The 21,757-nt window shown below is 35.9% G+C and overlaps 3 protein-coding genes across 5 annotated transcripts; all 3 read right to left on the minus strand.

Annotated features, from left to right (window-relative positions):
* On the minus strand, nt 1-3,746 carry LOC125219803 (nicotinamide adenine dinucleotide transporter 1, chloroplastic-like). Of its 2 annotated transcripts, XM_048121881.2 has the most exons (10): nt 3,607-3,736; nt 3,188-3,512; nt 2,841-2,936; nt 2,552-2,658; nt 2,406-2,454; nt 2,147-2,259; nt 1,194-1,288; nt 979-1,067; nt 768-862; nt 1-538 (listed from the first exon to the last, which is right to left on the minus strand). In XM_048121881.2, exons 2-10 carry the CDS (start codon nt 3,255-3,257, stop codon nt 302-304), a joined length of 951 nt encoding a protein of 316 aa, XP_047977838.1. In that variant the 5' UTR covers nt 3,258-3,512; nt 3,607-3,736; the 3' UTR covers nt 1-301. The 2 variants fall into 2 exon arrangements, with proteins under 2 accessions (XP_047977838.1, XP_047977837.1); XM_048121880.2 differs by having other exon boundaries at nt 3,188-3,746.
* An 8,579-nt stretch (nt 3,747-12,325) lies between these two features.
* Nucleotides 12,326-15,733, minus strand: LOC125224069 (protein DEHYDRATION-INDUCED 19 homolog 7-like). Its single transcript, XM_048127414.2, has 5 exons — nt 15,452-15,733; nt 15,193-15,371; nt 14,516-14,593; nt 14,123-14,382; nt 12,326-12,787 (listed from the first exon to the last, which is right to left on the minus strand). The coding sequence occupies exons 1-5, from the start codon at nt 15,513-15,515 to the stop codon at nt 12,688-12,690; spliced, it is 681 nt and encodes a 226-aa protein (XP_047983371.1). The 5' UTR covers nt 15,516-15,733; the 3' UTR covers nt 12,326-12,687.
* A 1,690-nt stretch (nt 15,734-17,423) lies between these two features.
* LOC125224067 (COBRA-like protein 7) lies at nt 17,424-20,281 on the minus strand. 2 transcript variants are annotated; one of them, XM_089062393.1, is made up of 2 exons: nt 19,719-20,281; nt 17,424-18,920 (listed from the first exon to the last, which is right to left on the minus strand). In XM_089062393.1, exons 1-2 carry the CDS (start codon nt 20,263-20,265, stop codon nt 17,530-17,532), a joined length of 1,938 nt encoding a protein of 645 aa, XP_088918519.1. In that variant the 5' UTR covers nt 20,266-20,281; the 3' UTR covers nt 17,424-17,529. The 2 variants fall into 2 exon arrangements, with proteins under 2 accessions (XP_088918519.1, XP_047983370.1); XM_048127413.2 differs by having other exon boundaries at nt 17,424-18,953.
* Nucleotides 20,282-21,757: the final 1,476 nt, after the last annotated feature.

Raw genomic sequence — 21,757 nt, forward strand, 5'->3', positions numbered from 1 at the left:
TAAAATGAATTTGGTATGATACTTTTAAGACATACTACTATATAGGAGAAAAAATGTTTGTCTCACCATATCTAAAGATGTTACAATTCCCTAGAATTAAAATGGAAAAAATTAATAAGGTGTCCCTGTATCATAAGAATTTATCATCATCATCAATCACTCTCTTACCTAAAAACTAGAATTCGGCATGATTAGGAGAGAAGGGAGTTTATTATAAGGCAAGACAAACTCATGTATATGGCAGATTTGCCTTTTGGACCGTATAACTGCTTCTTGAAACCGGCTCAGTCAAGCTTCAACCTCACATCGCTTGATGGTGTGGGCTGGGAGGGAACACAGTGACAAGAAACCGATGAATCATTTCAAAACTGGTGAATGTGATTACGGCAGCTGGGGTAGTCCTCAGCAGGTTAGTGGCACAGCCACGATAAAAGCCAGGGACACCTTCGCTTTGATATACTTTCTTGACACAATCCACCACACCAGAATACCGTTTCTCTGAGTGGTGTCCTTGTTCTTGAAGCCTTGAACGCACAACCTGCATTACGTGGCCAGAAGTGCAATCGTGACGTTGTTTAGAATGGATTCCACAAACATAGAAAGGAATTATTATGATTTTGGCAATGCGTATTCATCCCGGCTGCATATCTAAAAGTACAAGACTGTATGTAGATCACATTGAATACTCCACTACTAAAAGAAGGTAAGTATTTATTTTGCATCAACAGATTACACAGAAAAAGAATTATCTGGCTTTTGCACCGTACCTCATGGGGATATGTCAAGGTGGAAGCAAATACTTTTGAAACTGAGGAAGCAAGAGCAACATCGCTAGCGCCGAGTTTATCTGTGGTGGTGTTATCTATCACAATTGCAAGAAGTTCGTATTATTTTATTTCAGAGTGGAAAATAAATCTCTGTAAGAAGAAACAAGAATAGGATTGATGCCACTTAAGGTGGAAATTAGTCACAACATACGTTGATCGGCAAAGTAACTTTTTATCTTCTCATATGTAGGAAACTGAATAGCAACATGACTGATACCAGCCAAAGCTGGCACAAGACCACTGAGCACCAAAAAAGAACATCAGAGAAAATATTAGAAATCAAACCTTCAACCAAAAATAAATGTATATATATTGACAGACTTATCCAAAATACACTATCTCCATGATTCTGAGAGAGAAAACAACCTATATAGTCCACGAATACCCTCCTCGAGTGCGATTCTTCTTAAGGCCGAAAATGTCCCTCTATAAGGAACCACCCCTGGTCTAATTCCTTGAGTCTGCAGAGAAGATAAAGCAAAACATCACTCTTAAATTTATACTACTGATTATGAGATGGCTATTTAACCACTTGTTACTATACACTCTTTACATCTAAAAGAGAATTAGTTTTTTAGTTCAATACCAAAAGTTTGGCAGTCCATAATTTAGGTAAAATGCTGCCAAAAGCTCACAAAAGTTGAGAGTGTCGGACAATTGGCAAATCTCATTTTTTTGGCCTTCTCTTGGCCAAAAATGAGCCGTTCTTGAGCCCTATTAATAGTTTATTTTTTGGTTTCTGCGAATATAACCGCTGATACTAAGTACATCAGTGACTAATTTATAATGCTCTAAATTGCTGAATATAACGACATACACAAGATATAATCTTGTCCATCCAAATTTGATCCAAAGGATTATTTTTGGTCTTTGTTATTCACTATACATATATTTACATTGCAGTAACTAAGACGTAAAATGGGCCAAAAAGAACCATATAAAACCAAGTTGATTCACTTCTTTGAGTCTAGCATCTAACAGCTTAATGCCTGTATATTTGGAAAGATCCTAAACTTGAAAAAACGAAAAATTAAAATTGAGTTGCTCTGCTTCTTAGAGCCAAGCATCAACAATTTCAATTCGTCTTCATACTCCATTTTAGACAGATCTGCATTCTCCCAGATTTTCCAGAGTTGGGCAGATTAGAAAAAAGATTAAGATGAAATCAGAGTAGCTTCACTTCTTTGAGTAAAGCATCTACAGAATTTAATCACCTAGATGGGCTGCATTTTACCCGCATTACGATTACATCAGATTCAGATAAAACAATATTTTCAAAGAGAATAGAAAATGTGACTATAGTTATAATATAAACATACTTGAAACCTTGTCTTGACAACCCATAGAGGATTAGTGACGATCGTAGTCGCAGCCCCAGCACCAGAAGCAGCAATCATGTTCGCACCAATTGAGAGCTGATGATGATTTACATCTACAATTTCCGGGAATATAATGCATGAAAGTAATATATGGAACTAACAAAAAGGTCCATTTGAACATTCATCTAAACTGAAACACCGAGAAGGTTCCTTATTCTTTGTTCAAAAGCCAACAGAGAAAAGCAAGTAATTAACTAACCATCAGCACCAAGCGAACTCTTTAATTGATCATAAATTGTAAAATACACCTGCAAAATGGTACTGTCAGTTACTTCTCACTAAACTTTCTAATGCAGCATCATGGTAAGAACCACAACAAAAAGTAAAGAAAGCATAATGACTTACTGCCCAATTTGGAAGCAACGCAAGCACAGTAGGCGAAAGCCCACGGTACATGCCACGCAACCCGTCCTTTCGAAATATCTGTTCTAAGCTGCCAAATATGACACTACCTAGATTTTAAAGATATAAATATCTGTAAATGTTACACAGAAAACAAAAACACTAGCTTAAACTTCACAACTCAGATATAAGATCTTTCAACTATGACAATAGTGAAAAAAGTTTAAACCATGTTCCGTTGTGTACTAAATTCACAAAACGATTACCAGTTCTGGGAAGAGGGTAATCTGACCTTTGATATTAGTATTAGTGAGCTGCGGCAGCCCATGGACCTGCAGCCTTGTCTTAATAACATCAAGTGGACACACAAAAGTAGCTGCAATCACTCCTGTCAAGAACATAAGAGTACACACATTTGGATTTTTGTTTACAGAACGAAATATATCTCATTAAGTGTATCAACAATTAACGCTATAAAACTCTGAAATCCAAAAACAGTTCATGTTCTTAAATTTTAGATAGCTATGAATATCCAAATTTCGCTTAACATTTGAATCATTTACGAAATTGAGCACGAAAGAAGGAGTTGAATCAATTTTTAAAAGCTGTACTCATAACAAGAAGTATCAACGGATTTACCAGCTGCGGCACCGGCGCCAGCATTGCACATCAGCCCCCTCGAGCTAGGCACGTGCGTATCAACGGTCATCGTGATATCTACAACAATCGGCTGATTCGAAAAAAAATAACACCTCGATAGGTGGCGGCGGCGATGGTGGTGGAGGAGTCCTCTCTCAAGAGGCCGATCATCGTCGCATGGCCAATCCAATCCGTACAGATCAAATCGTTCGATTCAACCGAATCAACGGAGAATTCAAATGTATCTCAGCAATCCAAGGGTTCAGGAATGTAATATAGCTCCGATTATTAATTTCAATTTTGAGCGCGAATGCGGCGACTTAATCTCAACAAAAGATTATACGGTGATCGGCAAAAGCAAAAAAAGAAAAACGCAGTATAGAGAGAGAGAGGAATATGAAGGGTCGAACAGAATTTACTTGATTATTAGGAGCGCAAATGCAAATTCGCAATCCGGGACCAACGATGCAACGGAAATTTGGAGTAATAACCAAAGGCATATTTGAAGTGGAATTATAATATTATTAACATTGTGATAAGAAAAATGGGTTTAGAATGTACCCAAAAAAAGGGTAAGATTTAGTCGACTGACTTTAGAATGTGAAAAGACGAATCGGTGATTGAAGCAGGCCCCAGTTGAAACGTTTTTAAACTCAAGCCAAGGATCAGGGCCATTTGAAACTTAGGCTAGGCCTCTGACCCGCCTAAATCCAAGATCATATCAACACATGACTCACAACTACTTATTCTATATTTGATCATAGAATAGTGATATAGGGCAAGTACCCATTAAGTACATAACTAGAGAACAAATCATCGCCACAAGATCAAGAAAATCAAGGGCTAGATAAAATAATCAAAGGTTATTTTTTACAGTTCATTGCATACACAATTTACTTCAACACATGGGTATTTACGTCATTTCATAATTAGGGTAAAAAATTAGAGTTCACATATTACAAAAAATCAACTCATTCACATTCCGCCTCCCCACCTCTTCTTCTCTCAAAACCTCTCTGAAAAAGCAATGATTCTTCATCTTCATTCATCATCTCCTATCGATTAAACTGAAATCGACGATAACCATCTCCGATTCAGTATCTAAATCTGCCGATTCAGCATCTTCATCTCCGCGGTACAGACATCGTTGCCGGCGTGAGGCGGCATGTGCTGCTACCAGACTCTCACGGCTGTCGCACCCCTTCAGCGTCGTCACCTCACCATAGCCGCTGTCGGTGTGCCATTGTTGCAGATTTGTCGCCGCGACCACTGTCGGTTTGCGCTCGGAGTTTTCTAACTCCACCGCTGCCTATGTCCGCTTGAAGCTACATCATCTTCATCTCCTTCGTGCTGCCTCTGCTCACCGTGTTTGTTTCTGCTGCCAAGTCACCACCTTGGACAGATGCGCCTTGCCATTGTTGCTGAGTGCAATTAACTCTTGAATACTGAATTGAAAACAATACTTGGTTAAAAAATGCGATGAGCAAGTGAGATTTGTGCGGAAAAGCTGATGCATTTTGTTTGATTACTCAATCCATTTGTTCAATAATTGGGGGTAGTTATGATTTTCTGAAGCTGAAGGCTCTTCCGTGGACACTGCAGAAATGAAGTACAATGTTAGAAGCATTTGAAGTCCTATTATTATGAAGTAAAAACATAGTCCAATGAAGTAATAATATTTTTGAATGAAGTAATTAATCTATTTGAATAAATTGAATTTTTACACTAAATAAAGTAAAAACCTTATTCAGTGAATTCGAATAAAACATGTGTTGAATTAATCTGAAAACCTACTGGAATGAACTAAAAACCTATTTGAATTAGGGATGGGTAAACGATTTTCGGTTATTCAGTTAACCGAGAACCAAACCGGAACCGGTCGGTTATCGGTTAACCGATAACCGAAATTTACGGTGTTCGGGTCGGTACCGGTTCTACATTTTGCTCCAAGTCGGTTATCGGTTATCGGTTACCGATAACTGAAATTAAATTAATTTTTATTTCAATTATATATTTATTTATTACTAGAAAAAATTGTAATTGATTCACTTGGATTTTACATGACTTTAGAGGGTTGTTTTACTTGGTTTTGATCATATATTGTGTACTTTGAGACATGGTTATAGCTACTCCTCTATTATGTTGGTATTTTGACCATTTTGTGAAGAATGTGTAGAAAAATGTACAAAATATGTGGATGTGCAGTTGCTCAATGTTTGAGGCAGCTTATCTAGAGATTTTGAAGTCTGATTCGTATATAATGCATACCATTCTCTTCGTCTTCGAAAGAGCTTCGCGTGGATATCTTAAACGTCTCAATCGGAGTTCGGTAGAAGAAGTTATGGTCATTTTACCAAGACTGCGCAGAGCAGTGACATAGCTGGCGACCCGCCAAGTTCGCATGCAAACGAACCTGGCGACCCGCCAGCAAAAAAATACCGTAAGCAGCTGGCGACTCGCCAGCTTCAACGCACACCCAACCTGGTGACCCGCCAGCTTCGTTCGACAGTTTATTTTGGGCCCAAAGTCAACCCTAGGTATATATATGCCTAGGAAACGCCTCCAAACAAAATTTACACGCCTCCAACCCCAAAAATACCACTTTTTCACCTAGAAAGAAGAGAAGAACGAGCAGAGGACCAGTATTCATCGCAAGATTGAAGACGAGGCCTCCAATTCGCCCAATCCAATTCTAGGAGTTTCTACTTTTAGTTTTATTCTTGTTCAAACAATGTTTTTGAATATTTCTTTGAATATTTCTTTGACTTTTGTGTTGAACATGAGTAGCTAAATACTTCGTAGAGTTCTACGGGGGAGATATAATGATTCTTATGTTTAATTGGTTTCCTTTTTCTATGCCTTGGCTCATGTGGTTATTTTGATTTCTTCTGTGCTTATACATTTATTTGACTGATCACCTTATAAATGCATGTGGATTTTACTAAAAGAATTGAGAAGTGAGTAGTTTAATTTGAAAGAGAAGAAATTGACGTCTTTGCCAATATAATCGACAGATTTGAGCCTTTGAATGAAGCTAAGTATCTTAGGAGCTTTTAGGAGTTGTTATCTTAGTTCTAGGAAGGACACTTCGGTTCTAGGTAGCAATCTACAAATTATATGCTTTGAGAAAAGATATAGTTTTACCTTAATGATAGCTTAATAACCCTTTAGACCCTTTGTTGGCATAGTTAAGAAGTTAGTTGAGCGTAGGATAGTTGTTATCGATCCCGTAGGATTCTACCCTTCTCATCCTTGATCTACATTTGTTTTCTTATTTGCTTTCAGTTCTCTAGTTGTTTTTAATTGTATTTATCTTGCTTTTAAGTAGATTTAGAAAACCCAAACTTTCCGATTCATCTAGATAGTAGTCGAGGTTGGTTCGTGGTAATTAGGTTGACACTGATTGTCTCTGTGGATACGATACTCTTTGCTTACTATTTGCTACATTAGCCCCCTACACTTGCGGGTATAATTGTGTTAAAATAAGTTGAGTCAGTAATTTACTTTCAAACTTTGTCACAATGGAAGAAATTGTAATTTGTATCTAAATGTTGTCAAAGTCTCGTATTGCAATGTCAAAAAAGTCCATTTTAATTTGTGTCATAATCAATTATAGTATTATATTTAAAAATTTATATCTCAAAGTCAATAATGCTCTTAAGCATTACTATTTTAAAAATAGAATATCCCTTCACTTCTTATTGGAGAAAAGTTTTTAAATTAAATATCATGTAAAGTTTAAGTGTTTTAAAATGCATAAACAATTTATGTATTACTTGTAAATAGGAGTATAATAATAATAATAATAATAATAATAATAATAATAATAATAATAATAATAATAATAATAAAAAAGTAGATGAAATGTTAAAAGTTAAAACCATAAACAATTTTAATTTCAATTATATTTTTAGTTAATAATAGAAGAAATTGTAATTTACTTTTAAACTTCGTCACAATAGAAAAATTTGTAATTTACTTCCAAATTTTGTGAAAGTCTCATACTGCAATGTCAAAAAAGTCTATTTTAATTTGTATCACTATTAGTTATACTTATACTATCTCAAAGTTTATAAAGTTTATAACTATTTTAAAAATAAGATCTCTCAAAGCCAATAAAGTGCTTAAGCATTACTACTATTTAAAAATAGGATAATCCTTTACTTATTATTGGATAAAAGTTTTTAAAAAATTTAGATCATTTAAAGTTTAACTCTTTTAAAGTGTCTAAACAATTTATTTATTATTTGTAAATAGAAATAATAATAATAATAATAATAATAATAATAATAATAATAATGATAATAATATTAATAGTACTCCCTCCGTCCCCCATTAGGAGTAGCACTTTGACCGGGCACGAGTTTTAAGAAATGTAAAGAAAAGTTGGTTGAAAAAGTTAGTAGAATGTGGGACCCACTTTTTTATATTGGTTTTATAATAAAATGTGAGTGAAGTGAGTTATTGGAATGTGGGACCTACTTACCATTTATGGTAAAAATGTAGTGCTACTCTTAATTGAGGACGGACCAAAATAGAAATAAGTACTCCCTCCGTCCCGGAGTATTAGACTCACTTCTTTTGGGCACATGATTTAAGGAATTGATATTTAAATAGTTAAAGTGGAGAGAGTAAAGTATGAGAGAGGGAAAAAGTAGGAGAGATAAGAGAGAAAAAAGTAGGTGGAGAATAAAATAAGATAAATGCTTTTTGCTAAAAAAGGAAACGAGTCTAATATGTTGGGACATCCCAAAAAGGAAAGTTGGTCTAATACCTTGGGACGGAGGGAGTAACTCTTATTCGGGGACGGAGGGAGTAATAAAGTTGATAAAGTTAAAACCATAAACAATTTTAATTTTAATTCGGTTAGTTCGGTTATAACCGATAACCGACCGATTCTAACCGAGTCGGTTAATTAAGTAACCGAACTTGAGATCGGGTCGGTTCCGGTTAGTTTTTTTATGAAATTTTGGGGTCGGTTAACCGACCGAATAACCACCCCTAATTTGAATGAAGTAACGACCCATTTGAATGAAGTAATAAACCTACTTGAATGAAGTAATACCTACTAGAATGAAGTAAAAATATATTTATTCGATGATTGATATATTGGAATGAAGTAACGACCCATTTGAATAAAATCTGATTTGGTTTCTAGTTTGGTCTTTAAAATTGGTTCGACATTGATCAAAACTCCCATTATATACAAATCCACCCCTTGGTGCAGAACTAGTGACCAAATTAGGGCCCTTAGATCTAGTTTTTTATTGATGAAATGAGAAAATTGAGTGAAAATTTCCATCCTTCATCAAATAGCCACATTACTTCACTGAGGGTCTTTTTTTGTCAAATTATATTAATAGTTTATTATTTCATTCTAGTAGGTTTATTACTTCATTACAGTAGTCAATTACTTCATTTTAGTATTTTAGTACTCCCTCCGTCCCAAGAAAGTTGATACAAAACTTTTGGATACGGAGATTAAGAAATTATATTAAATAAATAGGAGAAATGAAAAAAGTAGGAACGATAAGAGAGAGTAAAGTAAATGATGGAATAAAGTAAGAGTGATTAGATAAAGTAAATGATGGAATAAAGTAAGAGTGATTAGATGTTTTGTCTTTTGTTAAAAAAAGGAAATGACTCAACTTTGTTAGGACGGACTAAAAAAGAATACGACTCAACATTCTTGGGACGGAGGGAGTACTTCATTTTAGTAATAAACCCTACTGTATAAACAGAAAATTTATATTACTTCATTATCATAATTTATTACTTCATCTTATCAATTTACTACTTCATTAAAAAGAATATGTAGTTCATTTTGATGTTGAAAGAACACAACAGTTAATATAATGAGAGTTTATGAATTAAACCCATTAGTTTCTCTGTGAGGGTAATATTCTGCACTAGAGCCTTCAATTTCTTGTCCTCTGCATATAGCACAGTTTGTATGTTCATTCATATGTGCATTAACATGAATGAAGTAATAAAGTGTATGAATGAAGTAACATGAAACATGAACGAAGTAATAAAGTGTATGAATGAAGTAACAAGGAACATGAATGAAGTGATAAAGTGTATGAATGAAGTACTTGCCTAAGTAATTTGAGAGAGTTTCCAAAGAAATACTCGCATTCATCTTCTTTTTAGAGGAATTTTCATCTATACATAAGAATACAGAATAAATTTACAACATATCATATATAATTATAGATAGTTCACTTAGAATACTATGTTACTTCATTTAATGTGATTTTCACTTAAAGACACAACTAACTTCATTATATCAATTTACTACTTCATCAAAAAGAATATGTAGTTTATTTTAATGTGCAAACAACACAACAGTTAAAGATGTTACTTCATTTATTACTTCATTTTAGTAATAAAACCTACTGTATAAACAGATCATTTATATTACTTCATTATCATGACTTATAATTCATTATATGAATTCAATACTTCACAACAACTAGATTATAGTTAATAGGAAAACAGATCAGTTGCATTGCTTCATCACATAAAATATGTAGTTCATTTGAATAAAGCAGTTAAATAATTCACACCTATAGTGTACCCAAAATAAGTATACTATCCATTTTCTCCTACATTTTCTTCATTAGGAGCAGTCCTCACTTCGCCTCGTTACCCCAGCAAACCTTTTGGAAGCCGTACAATGAAGACTCTAGGCCACTCTTTCACCTTGACACCAAAATTAATCATAACTATCGACGATGATGAAGACGACGACAAGCCAGAGCTACACCATCATAGCAAAGAGAAGATGGACGAACCTAACGTGGAACTCATCTCAGATATCCAAGGACCTCAACAGATGGGAACATCATCTTCCAATTGTGTCTATGTAATATTACACACACGGGTACAAGGTGAATACAGAATTCACCTCTCAGCTCAGAAATCAAAATAATCCTCCGACGATCGTATCGAAATTGAATCCATGTGATCAGGAAATTCGGATGTCACTGATCAATCACGCTGGAGAAATGAATCATGGCTGATCAATTGCAATGGAGGAATGAATTGTGATTAATGAATCAGAAAATATCGCGCTGGAGGAACAAATCGTGGGTGATCAATCGCGTTGGACGATTCACGATGAAGACGATCAGAAATCTGAAATAAAGTGAGATTAATCATCTAGGAATCATGCAATTTACGATGAAGAACAAATCTGGACGATTCATGATGAAGAACAATTTTGAATTTCATATTTTTGGAAGAAATCGTAAGTTGAATTTGTTTGAGATTGTACAAATTGCGCAGAAGACAATTCATGTTGATACATCTGAGATATCGAATTACCAAATGCCCTTGAACAAGTGTTTTTTCATAAAAATATGAAAATTTGTTTAAGTCATAGGATTAATTTGGTGTACCAATATGTATGGCTGAGATTTGTTGTCTAATTATATGCTTACAATTAGTTAGACCTAGATCACTTCTCTTTGATCATATCCACATATGACTCGCAACTACTTATTCTATATTATAAATATCTTTCACCTTATTTTAAAATACTTTTACTTATATTTATATTAAATTTATATATGAAATTATTTTTTAAAAAATTCATCTTTATAGTTGAATTTTGAAGAAATAGTTGTAATAAGATAAATTTGAACTATAATTAAAAATATACTTTCTCTGCCTCATAAAATAGAGACATTTAGGATAGTTGAGTATATTGCATAATTGGTAAAGTATGATACAAATAAGAAGAAAAAATTATTACATTGTATTAGTAGAGAATGAGACTCGCTTCACTAGAGGGAAAGAAGTTACCAAAAATAGTCCCGGATATTGAACTCAGGGAATAGTTTCACATACTGGCTACCATATACTGAATTTCATATACTATTCGGACAAACGGAATTTTGGTTTGAAAACACTAGTAAACTAATTAAAAGCAATTGAATAGCATAGCAGTTAAAAGCAGAGATTTGACTTGGGAGAAAACAGATGAGACAAGAGAATTTCAAAAATAAGATTTGATTACTTCAGTTTATTTAAACACAATTATGATATTCAAACAACCACTTGAGGGTTACTAGGGTGAGTCACCTAATTACCGCAGCTGACCTAACAATGTGGATTACTGCATTAAGAATGTGAATCTTAGCTAATAAATCTTTAAGCACAATTAGACTTTTGTAAAGCTCGCACTCTTAGAATTACCTTTTTTGGGATATCAAGTATAGTGTCGTCAATCTGAAACTAACATAGGAATCATTTCTCGATTCTCCCACGTGCTAATAAATCAACAAGATGTATCACTCAACTTGAAGCATTATAGAACAGAATTGAACAAAGTAACTATAAGTCTTGTATATCAAAAATAGGAATCAAATAAACATGAAGAGGTAACACAATCCAAAAAAAAACAAGAAAGCGTAAAAATTATCTATGACAAAACACGAGGGTAGAATCTTGATGGCTCTAGTCTTCTCTTTATCCTCTTGCTCCAACATCCAAGTGCAAAATGCTCATTGATTTCTCATAAATGAATCTGTTGGAGAGGAATTCTTGGAGAGCCATGATAATCTGGTACAATGAAAGTAGCCTAGTTGCTTCCCTTTTTGGATCTAGTTTTAAAGACTTTCTAGCTTTGCTTTTCCTTTGAATTTTGTTTTTCAATTTGATAGATTAACATCAACATTGGCAATCCTTGGAATAAAATGAAATCAAGCATTTATAGTTTCATATCATCACAATGAATCAAAATTCAGACTCTAATTTCAGAACCCAAATGTGACTCCAGTTTTGCGATTAGCGACTCTTGATTATTGACATATCAAACAGTAACTCTTTTTAGTTTCAAAGAATAGGATTATAGGAGTATAAAACAAATCAGTTTCCAAGTTCTAACAAATAAAGTTTGATCAATCAGAGTCCAAAACAACAGAGAAAGGAAGGGAAGTGGAATGGATGTTTAAGATACCGTTTGCGGATTTGATTTGGTGGTATTTGATGAAATTTGCTGTTTTTTTTTTAAAAAAAAAACAAAAAAAAAAAAAAAACAAAACAGACAGAGAAAGGAAACTTTAGATTCCCAAACGCAAAAAATCAAAAGATTGCCAAATGCTTCTTTGATTATAAGATCAAACACTCGAGTGAACAAGAATACAAGACAATGCTTTATCAATAACACATGTCGATCACAAATTCGAAATTAACTTGTGAAAATGTATAATGATGAAGCAGGTAACATAGAATTGACCATGGTCTTGTCACAATACATTAGCTGCCTATATTTAACACTATACACTAACAGCTAAGGACAATTCCACCCGAGCGAATCAAATAAGGAGCGGCATGTAACTGATCACTGAAACTGTTGTCTCCGATCATGATCAATTGCACAGGAAAGATAGGGTTTAAATTATGAGCCGGGTCAGTGCACGAGTTCAACAATCGCCTCCTTTTGTCAATAATTAGGCATCAAAAAAGTGAAGCTTTGGGCATACCCGGCTGTTTTACAAGTCATCAAGTATGGTGGATAACAGCAAGCCCTGTACGAACTCAGACCTTCTGGCCATCTCGATGTTCCTGTCTGTTGACAGAGACGGTGGAAATCTGCAATGACAAGCACATAAGAAAATATGTTACGAGTTCTAAAATCAGAGTTCTTGCAGAATACGAGATGGGTATATAATATGCTAATGCTGATTGCAATATCCTCTTTGTTTATGGAAACAATGAAGGTGAACGGACTAATGAAAATTAAGTGAAGAGGACTGTTATAGCAACACTTTGTTCAATAGTTTAGATTTAAATAAGATATGCCCAATCCCACCACTACAGACCGACAAAACTTTGCCCTGCCCAACCATCATATGAAAATAACTTCACTACTATGACGAAATACACATAAATCTGTGATTAAAAGCAATAGAGAACAAAAAAGATGATCACGAATCAACTACATGCAAGTAGTTGCACCTACTGGCATGCTTTTAAACAAAAAAATAGGTTGCATGTCCCAACACGACAAGGATACTCATCAACACTAGTTCTCAAGCAAGACCAAGATAAGAAACTGTCAGCAACGGAGATAGAACTTAGTAGGTTTCTGGAGGCCATTTCACCAGTATCTTACTCTTCTATATATATTCATTTTATTGTCATAGAATTAGAGGGATAAAGGTCAATGAACAAAATTGTTTACATTCTCACTGAAGCAGGTAGATGGAATGGTGCAAAATACTACCTATGACCTATAATGCCAACTGCTCCTACTTCCCCTAGAAGTTTTACTACTTCGCATTAACAGAGAGCTTATTGATAGGATTACATTTTAAAATCCATACCTAACTATATGTAGAATATATTCAACACCACCAATCGCACACCTACTTTTCAAACTACAAATCCTTTTCGATTCAATCGCAGTCCCAATCTCATACAATGGCAAGATACTATCGCAAACAGATGAATTTGACAGCATCTTAAACATTATAAAACATACTCCCTCCGTCCAATAAAAATATGGACATTTGGGACGGCACGGGTTTTAATGCACAATTGGTATAGTAAGAGAGAGATAGAAAGAACAAGTAATTGCCAAAAACGGGCCCCACCTTATTAGAGAGTAAGAAGTTACCAAAAATAGAAGGGGCTATTTTTATGGGACTGCTCAAAATGGAAAAAGTCCATATTTTTATGGGACGGAAGGAGTATCAATTACTAATCAAGCATCATAAGCTCCATGTTCCACATTCCATTGTTTTATCAGTAAACACTAAACTGGGGATTTATGGATATCTAAGATCATATTCACATTTTATGGTATCAGCTTATGTCCCATTTAGTTGTTCTCATGTTATCCTCTTTCACGGGAAAAGAGCACATTGCTCATATGCATTGAGTTCACCAAAAAATATAAATTTGAGAGAGAGTGTATTGGCTTACCTCTCAGCAGAGTCATCATAAGAACTTTTTCCTGACAAGCTTGCTTCAGATGGAGTAGCAGCTTCAGTTATTTGGGGCCTGTAAGCTGGTTGAGGACTATTGACAAACGACAAAAGCATGGAATCAGCTGCTGCATTAGAGGACGAACCAACAGTGGGAGACTCCTTAACAGCGCGTAAATGTTTCTCCTGCAATTCCTTCCTCAGAAGATATATTGATGAACGGGAGCGAGTGCTACGATGCTTCTTATTGCAGAGAGCGTATAAGTAAGTTAAAGGTAAATCTTTTTTCATAATGAGTAAATCTTCATAAATAACACAACAAAAGACATTCAAGCGTGATAAAAAAGAAAAAAGAATGTAACTCATTCTTTAAAAAAAAATCAAAGGATATCTTCAATATACTCTCGTGATGAGTAATCACATGTGAAGCCATGTTTACCCGGACCTTCACAGCACAAACAGGGCAAATCTGGAAACAAAAGAAACAATATCTAAGATACAATAGAGATTCCTCTTAGCACTAAAAGGTAAAGACAGCAAACTTTGCATGACCCAAACTTCCAACTAATATTCAGCAAGCAAGAAACACACTTTCAACAAAAAAAAAGTGTTTTTTACATCTATCAACTATTTGTAAGAAGCCCCCTGTTCTCCGAAACAAAGAAATATCACGTACTTCCACCATTGGCAGCTAGAAAAAGCCACTGTGTCTATTAGCTCTCTTCCATCTCAAACTATCTGCTATCAATTCATCGAATTCAAACACCTTCCGACTGTCCTCCTCACCACTCAAATTAGAAACCAGCCTTATGATTAATCCTCAAAATATATATCCAACTCAAAAAAACACACACCACTAAGCCAACTAAGCTGTTTCTGCAACTAACAATGAACCAAATCACCCCTTTAAGCATTTGAAAATTTTCTAAATACACATTAAACACAACAATGCAGCAATTTAGCTCCAAAAAACTCACTGCTGCTGCTTCTACTACTACTAGTTTTTATCATCACAACTAAAATACCCCTACGTAGCAAAACCGAAAAAGGTGAAGAACGTCAAATTACCCCTGGTTTAACCTCCATACGGTGGTCGGCATCAATGTGGCAGCACAAACCTAAAACATCAAAATCCTCCGAGCAAAAAGGGCAAGCTAATTCCTCCGATTTCCCCTCAATTTCGACACCGTTGACCTCTTCCCCCTCATACTCTTCCTCGCTCTCCTCGTCCTCTTCATTGTAATCATCTAAAAAAATTACAAAAAACAAAATCAATCAGACCCGATAATCATCGCGAAGATACTGAACCTCGATTCGCAAAGCTCACCGTTGCACGGGGTGGAAAAAGAGGAGAGCGCAATCTCCAAATCACGGTATAATCGATCGGCCATATCGAATTAAAATGAATCGAATTATTTTTGTCGGAGCTGAAAAATTAGGAAACTCTACAAGAATTATACACGATTTATATGTACGCGACAAAATCGGAAAATTGCAAACAAGGGGAGGAATTATACGCCTGTATAGTAGGGTTTGGGGATGGTTTATTGGCTTTATCACTTTCTAGCTGCAAGAAAATTCAGGGAAAGGAAAAGATTAAAAAAAAAAAGGGGTAAAAAGGAGAAATGACGTGGAAATTAGGACGCGGATTGGTCTTCAAACTCCCGCCTCATTCAATAATCAGCTGCGACCTTTTGTTTGGTAGAATTCTTCCAACTCTTTTCTAATGTGGAGCTAGTAATGTTGAAGAGGAATGAGCCCGGATTATTTATAAACGAGTACTCCCTCCGTTTCATAAAGTTTGTCCTAGTTTGACTCGATGCGGATTTTAAAAAATTGTTTGACTTTGTATTAAATAGAAGTGTGTAGTGAATCTATTTTTGAAAAGATTCCAATTAGAACAAATTTTATGAGACGCACAAAAATGGTAAAATGAGACAAACTTTGTGGAACGGAAAAAGTATTAGATAGCCAATCAATATTATGTTACTGCAGTGGCTAATAATACTATATCCGTCGTATAATAAGAGTCATATTTTGACATTTCAATCTGTCCCATAATAAGAGTCACATTTTTCTATTTTGATCCGTCACATAATAAGAGTTACATTTCACTTTTACCATAAATGACAAGTAAACTCTCATTCCACCAACTTATTCCACTCACATTATAAAATTAATATACTCCCACAAGAATATGCGCTCTTTCCTTTTTAGTTCGTCCCACAAGAATATGCATTTTCCAATTTTGGTAACATTTTTCTCTCTAATATGGTGGGACCCATATCCCACTAACAATACTTTAATTACTTTTTGGTAACTCTTTTCTCTCTAATAAGGTGGGGCCCATATCCCACTAACAATACTTTAATTACTTTTTGGTAACTCTTTTCTCTCTAATAAGGTGGGACCCATACCCACTAACAATACTTTAATTACTTTTTCTCTTTATCTCTATCTTACTTTACCAATTTTAAATAAAAATCGCGTCGAACCCAAAATGCATATTTTTTGGGAAGGAGGGAGTATATAAGTGGGACACATAGTCCACTAATTTATTCAACCCATTTTTCTTTATATATTTCTTAAAATCTGTGCTTACACCAAATGTGACTCCTATTGTGGGACGATGAGAGTAATATTTTGTTGAGATTGTATTAAATTGAGGCTAAATTTAATTAGTACTCCATCCGTCTCCTATTAAGAGTATCATTTTGCCATTTTCGTCTCTCCATTAAGAGTTCTATTTCACTTTTATCATAAATTAAGTAGTTCTATATTCCACTAACTTAATATACACACATTTTAATATAAATGAGACTCATATTCTATTAACTTATCAATATACCTTCTTTACGTTTCTTAAAACACGTGTCGAAATTAAATAGGACTCTTATTAAGAGATGAGAGAATAGACGACAGATTTGGCCCAACTACAACATTCATATATACCCAATGACCATTATAGCTATATATATAAAAGTAGATCAAGAAAAAAAAATTATACCTGATTAACATAAAATTTCATGCTCACAGTAAAGGAGTAAATGGAGATTTTCTTCGGTTCTAATAAATAGAGCTGAATGCACCGGGGCTACTTTAGCGCTTAAGACAAGCTCCGTAATATTGTGCTACGTGCCCAAAATGTAATATTTATGTGAAAATTTAGGGACATACACTTAATTATAATAAACAATACTAATCGGCCAAAATAATTAACAAACAAGAACACACTTATATATATAATCATGCCCAACAAAAATAGGGTTGGCAGTTTTTCCATGAACTAAAAAAATATGTATCTAATCCAGCCTGCACTACATGGTCAATATATAAATCTCAAATAACAATTAATATTCATAACAAATAATTTAATTTCTTAACACTGATCATGATGTACCGAATCTACTTCCAAACAAAAATGAAAACCAGAATTAGTGAGAGAAAGCTGCTTAACACAAGAGAAGCAGCAATCTCTCTTGGAGCATTACTAGGCAGCATTGTCGGAAGAGAGCATTCTTCTCCATTGAAGTAAACTTTCGTTGGAAATCCATCTCCGCGGGCGACTTGAATTGACGGCGTCTGCTTCTTCGTGAACGATATCACCGTTTGTTGCGATCCAGGAACCGGCGGATCCTTCCTCGGGTTCGACCCGTTCCTTTCCGCGATGAGATAGTTCAAACCCGGCAACCCCTGAAGGAAGAGTGTGTCGTTGTTGGGAAACGACAATACTCTCCCGTCCATGGAGTAGACTTTCTCATAGCCTGGCATGGCCCGGCCTAGCTCAACAGAGGCGAACCAGTCAACTATATCTGTTTCGCCCCAGTTGAAAAGGGTGACTCTTGAAGTCCACCCTTTCTTGAAATCCGAGACAAGATGCCAGTTAATGCTGACCCCACAATTGTCGGGACAAGGTAGTGGATTAGGGAGTTTGCGGTTTTTTATGTCCGCAAACTCTTTAATGAATTTTGTCCTGTTGTGGAATGGAACTAGTTGGGCCTCAGCTGGAAGGAGGACTGCTGGCTCCGTGGCACTACACGTGTCACCCGCAGACGCGGAACAGCCACATGCACAAGTGTTGCAGGGGACAATAGAGTCGTTGAAAAAGGACGAAAAAGTCACGCAGCATGTTGACTTTTTCGTTGTCGTCACTGTGGCATTGCAAACCACCTGCCACGTGGCCAGGGCTGCCGTCTGCGACGACAGGCCTGACGCGTCCGGAAACAAAGACGGCGCGACACGGACGGGCTGGCCGCATTGGTAATCCGGCCCGACCGTGCTATTGATTCGCCAGTTCAGAGGAGGCGCAAGCTCGGTCTTGTTGATGTCCGGGGGCATTTTGTACACTTCGAGGCGGAACAAAGACTTGGACCTCTCGGGATCTATCTCGGACGACAAAATGCTCCCGTTTCGGCAGCAGAAAGGGATCAACCCTAACTCGGAATCGTTAGCTTTAGAGAGAGGGAGATCGATGATGGTTGGCCTCGTTGCGCAGCTCAGAACCTTGGAGAAGTCGAATTGTTTGTAGTATTGGGCTTGGCGGCCGAAGATGCAGTCGCCGGCGTCGATGATTTGTGGGAGAGCTCCACGCATTGAGTTGATGAATTCGCCTTGCATCCATTCCCAACTAAGGTTCCAATTGTCGAGACGGCCAAATGGATTGTGATTGGAGATTGTGACTTGAGCCCAATAGTTAGGATCGTTTGTTGATAATACATCATACATTATTGTGACGTCGCCTGTCTCGAGGGGTGAGAATCCTTGCTCCGATGTAATGTTTGTCTTTGTGTTCGCGTCTGGTGTGCAGCAAGTGGTCATCGTATTGTTACCTACATCCACAATTATATCAAATTCCTTAAAAATTTCGCCACTTAAATAGTGACATTGGCTTGGTCATGTAGTGTCTCTATATATTGGTTTAAAAGAAGACAAAGAATTATTCAATTAAATAACGATTCTATTTTAATTCACCCATACACCAAACTTCCTTAAAAATATAGTACTACTAACTTACATAGACTAAATCAACCAATTCATAATATCCGAACCAGAAACGCTTTCTTCAAAATTCAAAAACCATTCATTTTAATATGGCGAAGATAGAAATAATTATAAAAACAATAAAAGATTTATATAATATATCTATTTTTTAAAAGTAGGTTTTGTCCTTATATGGGACTAAGAAGCTTTATGATTTAATGAATTATATAAGCAAAATATTATCAATACTAAAAATCTTTTGATTTAAATAATTAGTACTATATTACTTCCTTATTTCTTCAATATGTGTCCAACTTTGATCCGACGACATGAGATTTAAGATTGTAGTAATAGAAAACAAGTTGAAAAAATTATGAAATGATCATATTTTTATATAGGAGTATTAGTTTTTTATAATAAAACGAGAGTGAGAATGAGAGTGAGAATGAATTAGTGGAATGAGAGGTCCACTATAAAAAATGGTAAAAATATAGTGCGACAATTTATATGGGACGGACCTAAATGAAAACCGGGAGACAAAATGGGAACATGGGAGTACTAGCTACTTTTAAATTTTAAATTGCAAAAGTATTTTCTTAATTCACGATTATTACCCGTTATGGTGAGATTCTGACACAAGTAGCCGTCATTAGCGAGAGTAATATTTCCCGGCAACGGAACGTCGGGAGGCGCCACCCCGAACTCCGTCCCCAACAACTCTACCACCACCTGCATCTGGTCAATATCTCCAGCGGTCTGGATCGCAGTTTTCAGGTCAGTCACAGAGCTGCCGGAGAGAACAGCGCCACCGCTGACGTTGGCCGGAAGAAAGGCGGCGTTGGCGAGCACAGCGTTCGTGGCGGACACGAGAAGCTCACCGTGCTCGAACCCGACGAATACCCGCCAATTCTTCAGCTCCTTCAGTCCATTGTTGAGAACCGTCAGCGTCGAGTTGAACCGGTATGGCTGGTCGAACCGGTTTAACGGAAAAAGAAACGGGGCGATTCGCTCGGCCGTGTCGTGGTTGTACGTGATCAAAACGCCGTCGTTGCATGAAGGCTGAGCTATGGTGGTGGGGAGGTAGCAAAAAAGCGAGAAAATTGCTAAGGCCGAGAGCAGCGCCGGAGTGGAACTAGGGAATGAAGGAGTGGACATTTTCATTTGTTTTGTCAGAGAAAGAGAGAGAGATGGAATGGTTATAATTACTACGTAGGAAAGAAAACATAGGGAAAGATGTTTGAAAAATTCTTGTTGCAATATAGTATAAAATTGGTTGATCGAGTAAAAATTGAAATAGTATTTTAATTAATGGAGTTGGCGTGCCGGCTTTGATTGAATGAGTCTCTAAGCATAGAGGCGAAGTAAGCATGAGCTGAAAATATGAATAAGCATGGCCTTATTTTGGTTTCATGTTTCTCTTCAACTCGTTTCCTTTTCATAGTATTTAATCCTTATACGTTCTTCTTGGCTTTGTGTGAATTGTCGTGACTTTATATGAAAGAATATATTTTTATCTGTTTTGGGTGGAGGGAAGGTTGTATAATACTAGTCAATCCTTGTCTCTCAACCTCACTCTAACTTAAGGTTGGTTTTTATCTTAAAAAATTAAATTAAATAGTTAAATAAGTCTTAGAAGATTGTAATCGAAAGATAAGAGATTGAAAGCGTAAACATGTTTCTTGTGTATTGTTTAGGTTTACTGTGTGTCTTTGTATACAGAGAGCTATACATGTAACTAGGAAAATATCACCTAATCTAGGACTGAATCAATTACAAATAATTTTCTTTGACAATAATTGATTCTAGACAATTTTCCTCTGATTGTGTAGTTGTTTCCATATTCAAAAACTCCCCACAAGCTGAGCAACAGTATCTCCAATCTTCAACTTGCCCAATATCTATTTTTTTTTCTCTTCCAATATCTATTTGAAGACTCCAAGATTCACGGTCTTGATCATAAGTCAGCAAGCTGCTTCTCGGATCAAACAAATGGAAATCCTATAATCCCTATTATTACGAGTACTCTATTTTATCGGATCAAACAAATGGAAATCCTATAATCCCTATTATTACGAGTACTCTATTTTATAGGTGAAGTGAAATCAACGAAACTTGGATTTTGTCATTCAATTAAAAAAAATCCAAATGGAGCAAATTTGCAGTTAGTTGTTTGTTCATGTTTTCCCTCTTACTTGTATACATTAAGCCATCCACAACCCTGACCCGGATTCAGGCCCCAAGTCCCCTCCATGTCATCATTCCTCTATATTTAAGTCCTAGGCCACAATTATTAAATTGCGCTATTCACAACTCCAACCTATTTTACTCGTAAAATAGAATACGTTGAACAATTAAAATCTGGAAAATTCATTGTTCAGTCGAAAAAAAGAAAATTACAAATCCTAGAAAATAAAAATAGAAGTCATAAAAATTTTAAAAAAAATTAAAAAACTTCTTCTTCTTCTTCATTTGTGTGCGAAGGTAGGCGATCATCTCATGGTGCAACTCGAGCTCGAACTTCGACATTGTCGAGGTATCCCTCGATGTCAACTCCGTCAGCTGGCCCATCAGCAAGGTAATACTTATATCCGACATAGAGTCGGATATCTTATTCAGAGTAGGATTGGGCAGCGGCGGCAGCATAGTGGGGTAG

The sequence above is a fragment of the Salvia hispanica genome, chromosome 1 (assembly GCF_029641045.1).
Source record: "Salvia hispanica isolate PSC_SH4W2 chromosome 1, Shi_PSC_v1, whole genome shotgun sequence".
Lineage (NCBI taxonomy): Eukaryota > Viridiplantae > Streptophyta > Magnoliopsida > Lamiales > Lamiaceae > Salvia > Salvia hispanica.

Bases quoted from the DNA above. Each gene is read 5' to 3' on its own strand.
- LOC125224067 (XM_048127413.2), bottom strand. From the start codon at position 20,265: ATGAAAATGTCCACTCCTTCATTCCCTAGTTCCACTCCGGCGCTGCTC. The intron at 18,954-19,718 runs GTAATAATCGTG...TTGTGGATGTAG, and splicing joins TCAGAATCTCACCATAACGG to GTAACAATACGATGACCACT.
- LOC125224069 (XM_048127414.2), bottom strand. From the start codon at position 15,515: ATGGCCGATCGATTATACCGTGATTTGGAGATTGCGCTCTCCTCTTTT. The intron at 15,372-15,451 runs GTGAGCTTTGCG...TAATTTTTTTAG, and splicing joins TTTTTCCACCCCGTGCAACG to ATGATTACAATGAAGAGGAC. The intron at 14,383-14,515 runs ATATCCTTTGAT...ACTTACTTATAC, and splicing joins ATCACGAGAGTATATTGAAG to GCTCTCTGCAATAAGAAGCA.
- LOC125219803 (XM_048121880.2), bottom strand. From the start codon at position 3,257: ATGACCGTTGATACGCACGTGCCTAGCTCGAGGGGGCTGATGTGCAAT. The intron at 2,260-2,405 runs GTTAGTTAATTA...CGGAAATTGTAG, and splicing joins GAGTTCGCTTGGTGCTGATG to ATGTAAATCATCATCAGCTC. The intron at 1,289-2,146 runs GTATGTTTATAT...TCTTCTCTGCAG, and splicing joins TTGTCAAGACAAGGTTTCAA to ACTCAAGGAATTAGACCAGG.